The 17,606-nt window shown below is 39.7% G+C and overlaps 1 protein-coding gene across 1 annotated transcript in view; it reads left to right on the forward strand.

Moving 5' to 3' along the window:
• The window catches only part of LOC140241380 (uncharacterized), a 32,851-nt gene extending 17,298 nt beyond the window's left edge, over positions 1 to 15,553 (forward strand). Inside the window, exons 2-3 of the mRNA XM_072321111.1 lie at positions 10,602 to 10,852; positions 14,899 to 15,553. Of these exons, the coding sequence (XP_072177212.1) occupies positions 10,602 to 10,852; positions 14,899 to 15,465 (818 nt within the window). The 3' untranslated portion in view covers positions 15,466 to 15,553. The remainder of the gene's footprint in view (positions 1 to 10,601; positions 10,853 to 14,898) is intronic.
• The last annotated feature ends 2,053 nt before the right edge of the window (positions 15,554 to 17,606 follow it).

A 17,606-nucleotide genomic window follows, 5' to 3' on the forward strand; every position in this document is an offset into this window, starting at 1 on the left:
TGGGGGGTAGCCGCCAGACGCCCTTAAAGACCCAAATTTTTCCAGCTAGGCTAGCCTAGCTGAAAAAGTAACCTAATGAAACCCACTGGAACTTGTTCGTTACACTTACAGGATAAATGCATGACCATTGCCAGACGTTTTAAGTGGTGGGGGGTAGCCGCCAGACGCCCTTAAAGACCCAAAGTTTTCCAGCTAGGCTAGCCTAGCTGAAAAAGTAACCTCATGAAACCCACTGGAACTTGTTCGTTACACTTACAGGATAAATGAATGACCACTGCCAGACGTTTTAAGTGGTGGGGGGTAGCCGCCAGACGCCCTTAAAGGGACTGTACAGTACTGGCTGAGGTGGGGATTCATGTTTTGAACATTCCTAAGTGAGATAATGAAAAGCCTCTTATGAAATATGAAAGAGCATGTAATTTTAAGAAGGATTCAACGTTTATTTGATGAAAATTGGTTTTCAAATGGCTGAGATATCCAGAAAAGCGCTAATAATAAAAGGCGACATGCCACAACTTTATTACGATCTCAATGTTTCACCTTGTTTTTGGATATCTCAGCCATTTCAAAACCGATTTTCATCGAATAAACTTTTGATACCCCTTAGAACAACATGCTCTTTGACATCTCATAGAGTGGTTTCTGAATATCTCGCAAAACGTTAAAAGCTAAATCCTCACCTCGACCAGAACTGTACACACCCTTTAAAGACCCAAATTTTTCCAGCTATATAGGCTAGACTATAGCTGAAAATATAACCTAATGAAACCCACTGGAACGTGTTATTTACACTTACAGGATATATGCATGGCCGTTGCAAGACGTTTTAAGAAGTGGGGGGGGGGGGGGAGTGTAGCCGCCATGATGCCCTCAAAGACCCAATTTTACCAGCTAGACTATAACCCTGGCTGGAAAAGTAACCTCCTGAAACCCACTGGAACTTGTTCTATGTTTGTATCTCACCTGATAAACACTGTCGACATAGTATTCTTGTGTTCTTTCAATAACTTTCCACACTTTTGAGCTATATGATCACCAAATTCACTCCTCAGATCATCTAATGATTGCTGTCAAGTGTTAATATTGGTGAAGTCCGACTACGTCAACAGTCAAAAAGTCAATGAACTAGGCCTATGCCATTTGAAAATCTCTGTAATCACAAAGTCGATATGTGGACGAGACATCACTTCGCTTTTGCCTTGTTAAATGGTGAATATTAAATTAATTTGTAAGCTTCCGTTTCTAATTCATACAGCACCAGCATATATGTCATGTCTGAGAATAGCGGTAAAGAAGATTAGAGTCTTTGGCAACAAGTGCAAAATTAAATTCTGTGCCTTATTTGCTAAACAAACATGGTAGGAGGACAACGACCTGTTAGGCAATATGGCGGACCAATAGCTCTATATTATTAGTGTTATAGAATACTAATGACAATGATGTAGTTCTGAAGCATACTTTTCATTAGATGCTTTTGCAATGACTCAATGTATACTTTTAATCGAACTAAGTATATATCCATGACTTGCTCATGAATTACGGCAGAACGATTCCGTGAGGAAAGTTTTCTGTCATGTCATTACGGAAGAAGTGAACGTGTCAATATTTTGCTATTTGTTCCATAATTATTTCTGAAGTGGTTAAATGTATTTTCCTAAAACATTTTTTTCTTTTATATAATACCTACGTTGCATCCAAATGCCTATTCGTTGAAAAAATGCGGGCCATGTATTCAAAGGTCAAAGATCATAGGTTAATGGAAGTAGGGCATACATTGTACAACATTTCACTAAGTTGTTGTTGTTGTTGTTGTTGTTGTTGTTTTTTTTTTTTTGGGGGGGGGGGGGTGATTCAAAGTGTCCTAAAACCTTGTATTTTAATACATCTATTTAGTTTTGTAGTCACGACTCTTGCTATGTATGATGCCAAACTCTTCCCGCTCATACAAATGCAGCCGTTTCAGGGAAATAATTATGATAATGATTGGTAATGCTGAAGTGGTTCATAACATTCCATTGATACTATGTATAGAACAGAAAGTGAATTTGACAATGGTATATGATATCCGCAATTTACTCTTTGACAGGTTCTATCATCCGATTAATAATGTATAAATTGAATATACAGTAGTCCCCTATTCAGTAACTACAAGTTAGTTAGATAAGCTGCATTCATTTTGCACGCGACCATGGCAGCTCATGGCGTTATAGCCAAAGATGATTGAATTCTGTAAATCTCTGTGTGCCTGCACAGGATTGGAAAACGAAACAACTTTCTGTGTATAGAACAACGAAACAGAAACTGGTGCATGCATTATCTCAGTCACTTTGTTATGCATCATGATGGTTTGCTCATTGCAGTTCCGGAATCTCAGCTCGAGGGACTCGAATTGATCCTAAATCAGTCGGCATGCGTGTATCACCCAAAACAATATCTGAACACAATTATAACTGCAGTCCTCCATAGTCTGTATTGGTTGTCGATAAGGGCTGGTATCAAGTTTGATTTTCATATTATTTACAGTACCGAAGTTGTATTTAATTGTTTTCATCGAAATGCCCGTATACGGTATGCGTATCTCAGTTAACTCTTTAAACCATAGTTGTAATCTACGTGCCAAGAATCTCATGTTTTCAATAAGCGTGAACTCCAAGACATGTCGTGATAAGGACTTTAAGACAATTGGCATCGTCATTATAAAACGAATTCCCCTTTTACAAGACACGTTTTAGATTTTAGATAGAAATATGGATTCGTTTGAATGCATACAAACAGCTTCTTAAATCCTCTTACATTTTGTTTTTAAGATATGGTGTATACTTTAGAAGTGTAAGAAGCATGCTCTTGTTTGAGAGGCTTTGAGTACTGGTAAGAAGCATATGCTATTCTTATAGATTATGTGAATAAGTACGCATTCAAGAACGTTTTGAATAAAACGTATCCAGACAACTGCATATCATATTTTCACCTCTTCCTTGAACATGCAGATGTATACTCTTGCCGAGAAGGTTAACTGTTTGATAGATATAGTGCTCACCTTATTGAAAAGGTAATTGGGTAAATTTTTGGTTTCAGTATATTATTCAAACACCACTAAGTTAACTTTTACATTAACATTTTCACAACTCACAAATTCTGCACGCACACACATTTCATTCATGATTCACAAGATCCAAGTTACACTAATCCTATTTACTTTGCAGAGTGCAACAACAACATACATGTAAGTTATATGCTGAGCAAATACGCTTACATCAGTTCGCACTATTCAAGGTTTAGAGTAGTTAAGGAACTGAATCGTACCCGATTTTGTGATGCTAAGTTGCACCTTGAGATGATGGGCAATATTGCCCCTGTAAAGGAGCAGGCAGTGACACTGACTTGCTCCTTTGAAGGAGCAATTTTGCAGCAGTCATGGAGCAAATAAGCACCACATAGGTGCAACATCATACCAATAAGGCACAAGGTTGCACCCTCAAGAGAGGGTACATTCTTGCATCCTTCGGGCATAAAGTTGCACCTAAAGGTACGAGGTTGCGCCTTTTTCAAGGGGGCAAAGTTGCTCCCGAGGGTGTAACTTTCACCCTTTCTTGCGGGTACAAAGTAGCATCCAAAGTTCCAAGATTGCACCCTCAAAACAAGACACAATCTTGGAACTTTGGGTGTTTCTTTGCACCCTCACGAAAGGATGTAAAGTTGCACCAAGATGTAAAGGCTACACGGGGTGCAAAGGTGCGCCGAAAGGTAAATGGTGCAAGATAGCACCCTCAAGAAAGGTGCAACTTAGCACCACTTAATGTGGGTGGAAAGATGCACCCTCACGAAGAGGTGCAATCTAGCACCACTTAGTGTGGATGGAAAGATGTACCCAAGGGAACATTTTCGCACCCTCAGTAAAGGGTTCAACTTTGCACCCTCTCTGCAGTATTATTTTATACACACGTGAATTCCTTGTTCCTGTGAGCTACGTTTAATATGAGCGTGACCCAGTATTAGACACGTGTCAAGCCTTTGCAGACACAGAATTTTTTTCTTCATATTCTTTAAAGGTCATTTAAAACAAATTTAAATATATATTTATTTCTTTTAAGTTAAGAGGAGCAAATGTGGAGATCATGACCTGTGATACATGTTACGGGAAGTCTATATTTTTACGTCTACTCGTTTTTTTTTTTTTTTTCAACTACAAGGAATTACCTATGAGCTAATTGGATAAAGAAGCTGAGCATTCCTTTTTTTTCATCAGTTAATGTCAGTGCTGGTGTATTATTCTTGAAAAGTTGGCATCTAAATGTCCACCAAACCAAGTACTTACTGTATAAAATTATATTTCTGTGAGTTACATTTCTTATGAGCATGACAGATCTGTAGACACGTGTCATCAGTGGTTACAAACACTAAGTTTCCTTTGCTTTCATCGTTATCAAGAAGCGATTTTGAACAATTTCAGATGTTCATTTTTTTTCAATTTCGTTACAAGAAGGCAATAATGATTTCATGTAAAATATGTTAAGGAAAGTTGATAGTTTGGTTATTTTATCATTACTCATCTTCGTCTTCTCAACAAGAAGATGATACACATGAGCTCATTTGCTAAAGAAGTTGAAGGATGTTTAATTGCTGGTAGCCACGTAGGGGCTTTTGTCATAACATTTTGCATCTTAATCCCTCGAAACTAAGTACATGCAGTATTAGTTTATAGAAAACATAATATTTTTGTTGTTGCTGTGACTGAGCTTATATGAATTTTAGACATGTTTCTCATATGTTTCTGTCATATGCTTTACTGAAGAACAGCAAATGTTGAGTTTATTGGCAAGAGAGGTTGATCATTACTTTACATTTAAGCTCATTGAAGTGCCGGATCATAAACTTGTCTTGAAATATTAGCATCCAAAACCCTCCAAACCAAAAACGTGCAATACTAGACACGACAGGAATTCCTTGTTGTTGTGAGTAATGTTTCTTAAAAACACTGATTTTTTCTTCTTTTGCAGTGTATATGTTCAAAAACACTCTTGAACAATTATCAGATTTCGTTTCTTTCTTAAGAGAAGAAAACGGTGAGGTAATGTGAAGCATGTTCCTATAAGTTTTATTTCGTTAATAATTTTTCTTTACCCATCTCCTCAACCGTAAGGTGATATGGTACCTAACAAGTCATAGGCCAAAGGTGTTGAGCTTTACTTCCCCTTTTTAAAGTAAATTTAAGAGCGGGGGCATTATTTTTTTAAAAGTTGGCATTTTAACCTATGTACACCGAGGACGAGTCTTACTGAATGGATTTCTTGTTGCAGTAGAATTGTATTTTTTATGAGCTTTGTATAGCTTTGTAGAATTGTATAAAGTGTTTGCAAAAACTGTTAATGTATTCCCTTTTGCTAATGTCCAAAGAGTTCATTTGCCAAGTTTTGATTGTCTTTTGTTTTAATCATCAGGGGTCTGTTTTATCATGGTCATAGAGGAAAGAAACTTAATTATAAAAAAGCCTTCATATAAGAAGAGATACGTGTACTGTAGGACACAATTTCATCAAAAGTTGTGATTTTCAACATTTCCAAAATGCAATTGATGAATATTTCTCCCCAGGGCACAGAAAGAAAGTAGTTTTTGGTCTTGTTTTGTTTTTTGTTTTTTTTTTTCACGTCAGTTTGTTATAATACCCGCGGGTTTACGCCCATCCCACCAATTTCCATCCGGATACTGTACTCGGCCCTGGATTTTTTTTTTTTTAACACTGTAAAGAAAATGAGAACACTGATGTTTGAGAAAAATCCCGACATGTTTGATTGGGCAATTCTTTTTTGATGTCTATTATTCTTTCCAAATAAGTTTTTTGGTTATCACTGAGGACAAATACAGATACCCTATTTCTTCTACCAAAACCACAGCACTGTATATTCTCATATTTCTACAGTATTTTGTCTCAACACTTGCCCTATTAATATTTCAAAGCATGTTTCCATGTGCGCTCAAGAAACTCCCCCATTAAAGGAGACCTCCGGGTGATTCTCAGATGTTTACATTTGTACAACTATGAATTAGTTATACTGAGGACTGAGTTTCAGAATTTGTGATAATTGGGATGAGGAATAAGAATATTTTAAAAAATAGAGCAAATTGCAATGAACAAGGATGATGACATGGGAGAGTCACCATAAGAATGCATGAGTTGGGGCTCAAGGAAGCAGAGCAAAAGAATAAGGCATGCATAGATTATACACAGGTGAACTCGCAAGCTAGCGGTATTGTTATGGAATTACACTGCTATCATTTCTGAAATATGTGAACCTTATAGCTGGTAAAATTGTGTCTTTGAGAGCGTCTGGGGGCTACGCCCCACCACTTAAAGCATCTGGCAACGGTCATGCATTTATTTTGTAAGTGTAAGAACAAGTTCCAGTGGGTTTCATGGGGTTACTTTCCTAATTTTCAGCTGGGCTAGCCTAGCTGGTCATAAGAGTTTGGTCTTTGGGGCGTCTGGCGGCTATTGTCTGGCAACGATCATTCAATTATCCTTTGATTGTATCACAAGAACAAGTTCCATTGGGTTTCAGGAGGTTATTTTTCCAGCTATATATAGGCTATAGCTTAGTCTAGCTGGAAAAATTGGGTCTTTAAGGGCGTCTGGCGGCTTCCCCCCCCCCCCCCCCCCAACCACCACCATTTAAAACGTCTGGCAACGGCCATGCATATCCTGTAAGTATGAAGAACAAGTTCCAGTGGGTTTCACAAGGTTACTTGTTCAGCAAGGCAAGCCTAGCTGGAAAAAGTTTGGTCTTTAAGGGCGTCTGGCGGCTATATACCCCCCACCACTTAAAACGTCTGGCAGTGGTCATTCATTTATCCTGTAAGTGTAACGAATAAGTTCCAGTGGGTTACATTAGGTTACTTTTTCAGCTAGGCTAGCCTAGCTGGAAAAATTTGGGTCTTTAAGGGCGTCTGGCGGCTACCCCCCACCACTTAAAACGTCTGGCAGTGGTCATTCATTTATCCTGTAAGTGTAACGAATAAGTTCCAGTGGGTTACATTAGGTTACTTTTTCAGCTAGGCTAGCCTAGCTGGAAAAATTTGGGTCTTTAAGGGCGTCTGGCGGCTACCCCCCACCACTTAAAACGTCTGGCAGTGGTCATTCATTTATCCTGTAAGTGTAACGAACAAGTTCCAGTGGGTTTCATTAGGTTACTTTTTCAGCTAGGCTAGCCTAGCTGGAAAAATTTGGGTCTTTAAGGGCGTCTGGCGGCTACCCCCCACCACTTAAAACGTCTGGCAGTGGTCATTCATTTATCCTGTAAGTGTAACGAACAAGTTCCAGTGGGTTTCATGAGGTTACTTTTTCAGCTAGGCTAGCCTAGCTGGAAAAATTTGGGTCTTTAAGGGCGTCTGGCGGCTACCCCCCACCACGTAAAACGTCTGGCAATGGTCATTCATTTATCCTGTAAGTGTAACGAACAAGTTCCAGTGGTTTTCATGAGGTTACTTTTTCAGCTAGGCTAGCCTAGCTGGAGTTGGGCCTTTAAGAGCGTCTGGCGGCTACCCCCCACCACTTAAAACGTCTGGCAATGGTCATTCATTTATCCTGTAAGTGTAACGAACAAGTTCCAGTGGTTTTCATGGGGTTACTTTTCCAGCTAGGCTAGCCTAATTTTGGGGGGTCATTTTTGTGGCCCTCCTGGCCACACCCACCACCGATGACCAGCCAGACGTGCATTTCCATACTCAGGGGCATATGTACTAAATTGCTATACACATAAAAATTGGTAACCTTTTCAGCTAGGCTGACCCCCGCTGGCTCCCGGACTATTATGCGTAAGTGGTTCTTTCCTCAGTGTGCGGAACGGAAATGGAGGTTCTAAATGCAACACTAAAAGTGCGCGATTAAACTTAACTCAGCACATTTTTGATGTTAAAGGAATCCTTCATGTTCTAACTTCTTTCTTTTTCTTGACATTTTGCAGGCAAAGGCTAAGAAATATTTTTCAATACCTTGACAGCAATAGATTTACGAAAACGATGCCAATGTGATATCAACCAAAGTCTTGTAGGTCTACATGATAAATTATCATGAGTAAATAAGTGAAAAATGTAGGGATGTATTCTGTTTGTATTTTGTTCTTTTTCTTCTTATATATATATATATATATATATATATATATATATATATTATATGCATAAAGAGAGAGAGAGAGAGAGAGAGTGTGTGTGTGTGTGTGTGTGTGTGTGTATTGTGTATATCAACAGCAGGCCCTTGGAAGATTAATGAAATGGAAGCCTGATATAAAGTATCCACCAATCTTAACCGAAAAAAAGATGATTCTTAATTTTTCAAGTTTACAAAAAATACTTGAAAAAAAATATTCATGCACGATTGTAAGGATCAATCAGTGATGATTTCAATATATATACAGGAATTTGTAAATGGAAGAGTCGGTAATCACGGTGAAAATGTGTCGCGAAACCGCGAAGTGGAATTTCGAGGGGAAAATAACCTTGCCTGTAAGTACGTAATTTTACTTCTCAGCGTATTTTTCCCCGTAAAATTACACACTTACAGGCAAGGTTATTTTCCCCTCGAAACTCCACTTCGCGGTTTCTCGAAATAGCAAAAATCAATATTGGTACCTTTTCTACTTGTCTTTGAGGTCTTCTCTTTGCATAAAAAGATGCAATCAAACTTAAGTCACAAAATCAAACATAATTATAAGTCAGGTATCAGCCGATCAGAATTGAGTATTCGGGGACCAATGTTAGTTTTTTTGACTTGCGTTTGATCGCATCGTTTTATGCAACAGGACCCTGGTTATCTTGGGCACCTCTGAAAAAAAGGCAAAAACAATGGTTGTGATATTTTCTCAATTTGTATTCTATTTACAACCTTTCTAGTAACGTGTCATGTCACTATACATTAGGTATATAAAGCTAAGGCTTATGTCATTATTGTTACCCTTGGAATTAAAAGGCTTCGGAATAGAGAGAGTGGGTAAGAGAAATGGTACCAGATACAATTCACAAATCATCATGGAGTCATTACCAGGTAATCATTAATAGTTAGATTTTGTGAACAGTACTGAATTTGTGAAACACGCTCGCATGTATATCATGTCAGCCTTACGTTTTAAAGTTAATAATTTGTGTATTGTGCATGTGTTTGTGTGTGTGTGTGTGTGTGTGTGTGTGTGTGTGTGTGTGTGTGTGTGGGTTGATTTATGATTAATTTGAATGAAATCAATAAAATATCATTGAAAAACAAAAAGTGTGTGTGTCGTGAGTGAGTGTTTGATTCTTCATGAATATTGCCTCCCGGCAATGTGTATTCAGATATGACTTTATTCACAGGATTGTTTACTCACGCCAAGCAAAAGGCCAGAGCCACATAACGCGCGGGGAGACGATCGAGGGTATCATTAGCCACACACAGGGTCCGTCGCGTGCCACTTGCTTTTGAGCGTTTTTGACGGCGTTCTGTCGCCTATGCTCGGCGGTACAGTGGTGCCGCGTTGCGGCGGGAGCACGCTCCGCAGTCGAGCGTTTAATGCTACGCGGGAGGAAGCGCTACCCTTCTACATACGGAAAATGGGGGAAAAAAGCGAATACACAGAGAGACAGAGAAGGAAACCAAAACATATATCTGTTAAAGCCCAGTGCTGATGTTTTATGAAAAGTACGCATAATACCCACTCTCCCAGTCCGTATTTTTTTTTTTCAATTCTCCCCCTCCTTATTGCCTTCCACACCTCTACTATATCGTTGTAAATGTTGTGTTGATACAGTCGTCGCTGTGCATAATGATTAACAGTGCTGAATATCAAGTATATTATTCTATGTGATTACTAGCACGAATGGCCGTTGAGACAATTCTCAATCACTCGCTGCCCTGTATAACTGAAAGTATAGTGAAATCAGAAAATCCGATGGGGGCAGACCTGTGTGTATGGTTGAATTTCCCTCCGTATCCTTATTTTCACTGCGTAAATGTATTAAAGTCCTGAACTCCTGCAATCCTTAGTGAAACATACATTTAACAAAACCGAAGTCATACTGTATCGTGTCTCCAATGCAGCACCAACTTCAAACGTTTTAATATTCATCGTTTTTAACATAATTGATTTGTATCAACATTCTACTAACATAATTGATTTGTATCAACATTCTACTAGGAAAATTCGGCAAGTAAAAAAAAAAATCAATATGACACTCTTTGAAAAAAAAATGTTTAAAGAGTTGAGATCTACTCGGTAAAAAACAAAAAACAAAACTGTAACCTACGTCGTCCCCAGTTATGGATAGAATAGACATCAGCAAAAAAAAAAAAAAAAACAAAAAAAAAAAAAACTTCACCCAAATCGAACAGGTTTATAAATGGTGTTCTTCATACTGCAGATATGCCTATTTTTATTTTGTGTTATTGTTGATCTTCCTCCTGTCCATTCCAAGCTGAGAAGTAGAAATAAAAAGAAGGTCAATGATTCTTCTGTCGTCTTTGACCCCCCCCCCGTCATATTTTCAATTCAATTCAATTCAAATTATAATATTCATTTGTCCTGATTCATCTTGCGGTAATATCAAGCTTTTCAACACCTTGCTATATGTCCTCCTCACAGGTCACGACAGCGACATCTCTGACTGCAAGTCGGACACGAGTTCGATATCGAAGAGGAAACACCCCGCGGACGACGACGACGACGACTCGTCATCGCACGACGCGTCGAGCAAGGAGAAGAAGAAGAAGGCGCGGACGACGTTCAGCGGGAGGCAGATATTCGAGCTGGAAAAGCAGTTTGAAGTGAAGAAGTACCTGTCGGCCAGCGAGCGGGCTGAGCTTGCTTCACTGCTGAACGTCACAGACACACAGGTATATGACCATATACTCCATCTCTCAGACTTATTATGAATTAAAGAGATTGTGTAGTTTTGGTTGAGATGGGTGTTTGGGCTTCCAACTTTTTTTGTGAGATAATGAAACACCTCTTATGAAATATGAAAGAAGATACAATTCTACGAGGAATTAAAGGTTTATTTGATGAAAATTGGTTTTGAAATAAAACCAAAGACAAAGAGGTCCTGATGTATAAAAGGTGAGACCCACCTTTTTTAAGGACCACTTTGTTTTATGTTGTTTTTGGATATCTCAGCCATTTCAAAACGATTTTCATCTAATAAACTTTGAATTCATCGTAGAATTGTGTGCTCTGTAATATGTCACAACAGTTTCTAATTATTTCGTAAAAAGTTAAAATCTGAATCCCCATCTAAACCAAAACTATACCATCCCCTTAAATTGTTCTCGTTCCGTTCTCCCAGCATGCACTCGTGCACTGCAAGAACAAAAAAAAAAAAAGAATATGCACAAGAGCCCAAAGGCAGCAGTTTCGATCATTTCGAAATCTCGAACTTTACCACCAACAAATAATTGCTCTTTATCGGCGTCATCGGGCACGGGGAGAACATTTGTAGCGGGTCATTGTTTCTCTTTAATGCTGTTAATTGTGTTTATCTCAAACGTTTCGTGGGCCCAGAACAAACAATTATAGAGCGATAAAGACATCCGCAAAGGGGTTGGGCTTGTAAAGTGATATGGTAACCTCTTGAGGTGATACATCGGAATGCGAAGGAAAGAAATTGATATCTTGATATTTAATATCAGACATGGGTAATGTAATGCATATCGATCGGTTTGTATATAAACACTCACACCCAGAGATAAGGACATTTTTCATTCACTTGATTCAGCTATGCATTTTGAGAGATAAAACAAATTGTACCAAATTTCTCTCTACTGGGGACAATTTTCATAACCTTTTCAGACAAGTCACTGTAGTATTCATAAGTTACGGACACTTTTATTAATCCAATTAATCATTGCAAGAAAAGCTTACAAAAAGATGTGACATAATTTTTCATGATCGTTACAGATTATGAGCTTGCGAAGTCTTTTTCAACTCGGGGCAATGAACTAAAATCGATTTATTATAGTGAATTGGCATAGGCAGGGAACAAAAAAAAAAAAATCAGTTAGATATATTGTTTCTCGTCACCATTTAGTTTATTTTTTACTTAATTTTCCGAGGTAGAGATTCAGACATGCTCTCGACACGCATGGCCGTGCTTCGTTTTAGGGCACTCGATCTCCGCGATTTTAGTGTCTTGAAACAATCCAGTGATTCAGAGGAGATATTAAAATTTGATACACTGAACCAAATTTCCTCGGTCAGCTGAAATGTCATGAAAGGCAATTACGTCCCCATTTTGATACCATGTGAACAAAACCGGAAAATGTTTCCATTAGTAGAGCTAGTCCATCTCCCCCTTCGTACACCGATATATGACCGCTCTCCCCCTCTCTGTCCTCTACCCCGCCCCCCCCCCCCCGCTCTCTCTTTCTCGTGCCTCTTTTAGATTGTAATGTATTTTCTTATCCTACGGGTAGATTACAGTTTTTGATTCCACTCATTCTCTTCCTCTGGATTTCATTTTCGTTTTATGTCATGGGCGAGTGAAATGATGTTTCCATCCATTGAGACGGCGCCCACTGGGGCGCGCAACGCATCAAGCCGAGCTTGAATTGCCGCCTCCGTCCAGAGCTTGATGCATCGTAGACCCGGCGATCGTCATGGTCGACTTTTGAGACGAGATCGTTTTGATATCTAAATAGACTTGTTAATGATCATAATTGCTCGGCATTCGAGGGCACGTGCCGCTACGGACAAGCAACTTGCGGTTTTAATATGATTTTTACCCCTTTTTTTTCAACGTCAGGAAGGGAGGCAAGGACAGGGAAGATTCGCTTTAGATTCATTTCCAGGGTTGTTCGAGATTCGAGCATTGCTACTCAAAAAGCAGGGAAATGCACAACAACGCATTTCCACTAATCCCTCATTCTATTTACATCAGATACTTTTCTCGCATCGAGCTACCTACGCGGTCACGGAAGAGCGCGCGCTCGTACAAGTGCATTCGATATCAATTTCCGTTAAATCTTTATGGAATTTCGAGTGATAGAAGGAGTACGGAGGAAGAGAGAAGGAAAAAAAAGATAGAGAGAGGACGAAGGGAGATAGAGGCTGTGGCCAAAACTCATCAAATGATCACGTTTATTTGCTCGGTATCGTCTTTGCATCTTGAGAAGAATGCACGGTTCGAGTGAAAACTAATCCGTGAATCATTCGCCAATTACATGCTCTCCCTTTTCCTCAGAACACTCATGCGCTTACTGTGTACAATTTGCGGAATCGTTCTTTTTACTCTTTATTGCTTGTTTACCCCCTCCACGCGGACAAAAGCCATACTGTAGAAACTTTTTTTGTCTTACACTTCGTGTATTTCTTTCAGAGTTTGGCTGCCCACGTATCTCCGCCAAAAGTTATAATCAATCAAATTTTCGTCACTGGATATCTTAGACAGGATGATCAATCAATTCCCATTGATTCTTGCGAAAGAAACAGTGGCGGGAAAATAAGAATGAAATTGAGACGGGGCAGAACGTTTGAAGTCACTCTGCTACATAAGGGCCGGGCGGCGCGAATGGGAAAGAGGAGAATAGAGAGGGGGTGGAATGATTAAAATGGATGGCCGTCGGATCATGCAGCGACAGATCTCGAAAATTAATTTCGAGCGCGGACGCATGCGTACGCACATACCTTGGATCTCGATAACGGGGGTAGAAAAAAGAAAGAAAGAAAGAAAGAAATGCAAAGACAGCTTAACCAGGCAATTATGCGCGGGAAGGATTCAAGTGCGTTTTGTTTCCTGTCATTTGTAAGGATTATTGCATTGGAGCGTGACTAAGAAAGGTAATGATGACAGATCTCAGGAAATTCACGCCGTTGTCGACATGTACAGCAATTCTTTTCTATCACACACACACACACACAAAAAAACACACACTCAAGTGAGAGTGTGTGAGAGAAAAGAGAGAAAAAAAAAACATTAAGGAAACCGAAAGAAAGAGATACTTCTTTTTTTTTTTAGAATTGTGAAAAAGTTGCGTGCACTTTCTCCCTCTGGATTGATCAATGGTTTTCGATAATCTTTTGCGTGATCTTAAATTTTGAATCGCAATCAAAAGTGCTCTCTATCAGTGAATTGTGACTACATGCTGATTTGGATTTCTTTTTTTTTTTCTCTCGCTCTTTTTTTTTTTTTTTTTTTTTTACAGAAATAGCTTGCACTGTCTGACTGATTTCGCTGGCGTTAACACACTTAAGATGGCGACGAAGTATTTGACTGCTATAAGAAACAGGCCGATTATCTCAGTGATAACAGGCGACTTTTTAAGTGCGCACAGAGAGAAGAGGCGATTTTTTCGATGTTCCCAAGGTGCAATTACGCATGTCTCGCTCCATCATGCTAATAATTTGTCGTCGCGTGTTCTCCCGCGAGCTAGTTTTGTGGAATTCTCAAGCTATTAACAACACGCCACCGTTTCGCGACCAATTTGTCTCTGTTCATACTTTGATTGCGCTAAACGCCGTAATGGGCGCTCCAGGAAACCTATTAGTTGCGTTCAGGAAATGTAGCAACTCGTCCGGCTCTTTGTTAGCAGGAGGCGCGAGATCCCGTCGGATCGTGGGCAGGAAGAGCAACATTTTACTCCGACCCTGTGGTTTCTCGCGTCCTTTTTTTCCCCCTACATCCTGGCGCGAAAACGTCCTCTCCATTGGCTGCGTCACAAAGCGACGTCCGTGCTCCGTTGAGGGATTGCTCGTTAAAGACGCAAGCGTGCGCGCACGTGTCTACACGAACGGAAATGCTAATTTGCATTTTACTTATCGAACTAGCGTGTTAACAAGATAATGGACCGCACGAATTTCCTCGTGTCTTTTTTTTCGTTCGTCATCCCTTCAAATCTACATGCCTATCCCCCTCACTATCTCTCATTGTTGTCTTTGCTTGCCCCAGGTTAAAATATGGTTCCAAAATCGCCGCACGAAATGGAAAAAGACGGAAGGGATTTCGAACGCCGAGGCGGCGGAGCACAAGATTGGCGGTCCCAAGCACATCGACACAATCCGACAGAAACAGCTCGACGCCAACAAAGGCAAACTCTGTCAGGACACTATCGCCACCAAGAGCGAGAATCCAGACGACGCAGAGACCCCGACGAAACATCCCGCCGACGAAGTCGTTGTCGAAGGTGCGCCGAGTCTGACGTCGATAAACGGAGCCGCCGAGCCCGCAGGCGACACACGCGCCGAGTATGGGACGAGCACCCAGACGGACATCGACATCAATGATCAGGACAACGAGACGCAACGAGAAGCCGATCCCGTGAAACACAGCGTGCGCGATGTCTGCATCGAACTCTGTCGAGCTCCGGTTGAGCGATGCCAGTTTGGGGTGGGACTTCTCCCGTTAGTCTCGAAGGAAGAAAAGCAGGACCTACCAGAGTCCATCTTAAAACCAGAGAACATCAGCCCCCCACTGCAGAGACCACTCGAACAAGACGAACCTACCTCGGACGTATGATAATATATTGAACTCTGCCGACATCTTATATCATGTACACTTGATTTTGACCACTTTATGTATATTATGAATCCATTTATATCATGCCCTCAGATTTGTGTACTGTGTAACTGTTCTGATTATTCTTAGACGCGCTTATATAACTTTGGAGACCCTCTAGAACAAACACACAAACATAACCTGAAACAAATATTTGTAACGTGAGTTCTATATGTAATCGATGTGAATGCCGTCATCTATTGATTGATGAACGCTTGAAATGACTGGGGACGTCTTCTGGTTGCTGCGAACGATTTCTGGTCTGAAGACTATCATGTTCGCTGAGTTTCAACCAAGAAACGAGTAAACGAGTTGATGGATTGCTGCAGGTCATCACAACACACAAGTAGTGAAGGAAAATATAATATCGTCATAATAACAACTTTCTTCTAGTATGATATGCAGCAACATTCAAAACCAATTGAAGTTATCATTGTCCAAATCAAATTTATATGATTTTAAAGCAAAATGTTGTCTATGGTTACACACGCACGCACACACACACACAACAGCAACGTGAGAATCAATAATTATGGCGCCCTACATGCACTCACACATGGTTGATAGTCACACATATACACACGAAAAAAAAAATCATTTGAATTCATCGCTGACCAAACTGTATCTTCATGCTCTGGGTTTCTGTGATGCTCATTACGTAGGCTCCTACAATTCCGATTGAAGTTCATAGGGTTTGATACAGTCTAACAGCTGGTCGTATTAACCAGTAAATTATATCCCGTGATCAGCCAATAACATTGTTCTATTACAACGGGTATACAGCTATATGCGGGAACCAAGATCTGCTCTCTCATCACCCAAAGTTGGTTGCGTGTGGTATATGTAATCATTGAATCCGACGACGTTCTAGCAATCCTCCCATTGTGAAGGTAATCGAAACACAAATTTCCCGCTTTTTAATTGGGTCGTAGCATTTGGCAGGTAGGTGTAAAAACATGGCTATTGTGCTGTAGTGTGGGGAAAGCAAACTGCGATGTCACCAAGGGGGGCACATTGCGCCCCTTCATGTGTCAATGAAAATGTTCATTCAGCTATTCACTCAGTAGGGCCAGCGTGTTTTGTTTGCCGCCCCTTGTATCTATTTAGACACCATGTTGACGCCTGTATTCAAAGTGTAATGGCCTGTTGATTCAGAATACTGTCACGTGGTTTTTATGAGAAAAACCTGACTGAATAGACTGATCGATTTCTGAAACGGGTTAATTCATCTTCTCTTGTTCATTTATTCCTTATTTTCAGCATTATCATCATTTCTAATACTGTTATCTCAATCATAATCATGATGACGATGATATTAGTAATGATAATGGCAATTATTTTCACCATTTATTTTGATTACTTTTATACTCCTTATTTTTATTATAATCCATTATTTTAATACTTGTTATTATTGTTATCATTCTATTTCGTTTATTCTTTATTTGACATTTAAAGCAACCAACGGAATATAAGTTTCAGGATGGCCATATAAGACGTTGAACTTTTTTTAAAATCTTTTTTTCTTCGATCTTCTTCAACGAAATGAACAAGCGGATGATAAGCAAAATTTCATTCTAAGCTTTGCAATGGACAATAATGGCAAGATATATCACCTCACTTGACAAGTCCTTCTAGATACATTGTATGTCGTAATGGCCTGGAATGATTCTGACTATGGCAGCAAATCCGTTTGACAGACTTTTAAAGTTACTTTATATACTATATTACAAGAAATGCTCAACTGAGCAGAATCTTCCTTCCAAGATTTTGGAGACAGCAATATTGTGATAGCAAGTAACACTTCCAGGCGATCATTATTGGTTACCCATATCCCGTGGATCATAGCGGTGCGGGCTGAAGCAGACTGGCACAAGATAGGTTTTATTTCTTCCTACTTCACATATCAATGCAATTTTGTAAACACTTAAATGTTCGAGTCACTGTGGTATAGATCTGATGTTAGCTACAAGATGCAATTACAGTCTAAGATGACGATGGGTTGAGGTAATCGCGATGAAAAAAAGCGGCCCATGTTGATTGCAATAAGAACTAACATTTCATTACGAATAGATCGCATTGAGACTGATGAAAATGATGCAGCC

The sequence above is a fragment of the Diadema setosum genome, chromosome 18, assembly GCF_964275005.1.
Source record: "Diadema setosum chromosome 18, eeDiaSeto1, whole genome shotgun sequence".
NCBI lineage: Eukaryota > Metazoa > Echinodermata > Echinoidea > Diadematoida > Diadematidae > Diadema > Diadema setosum.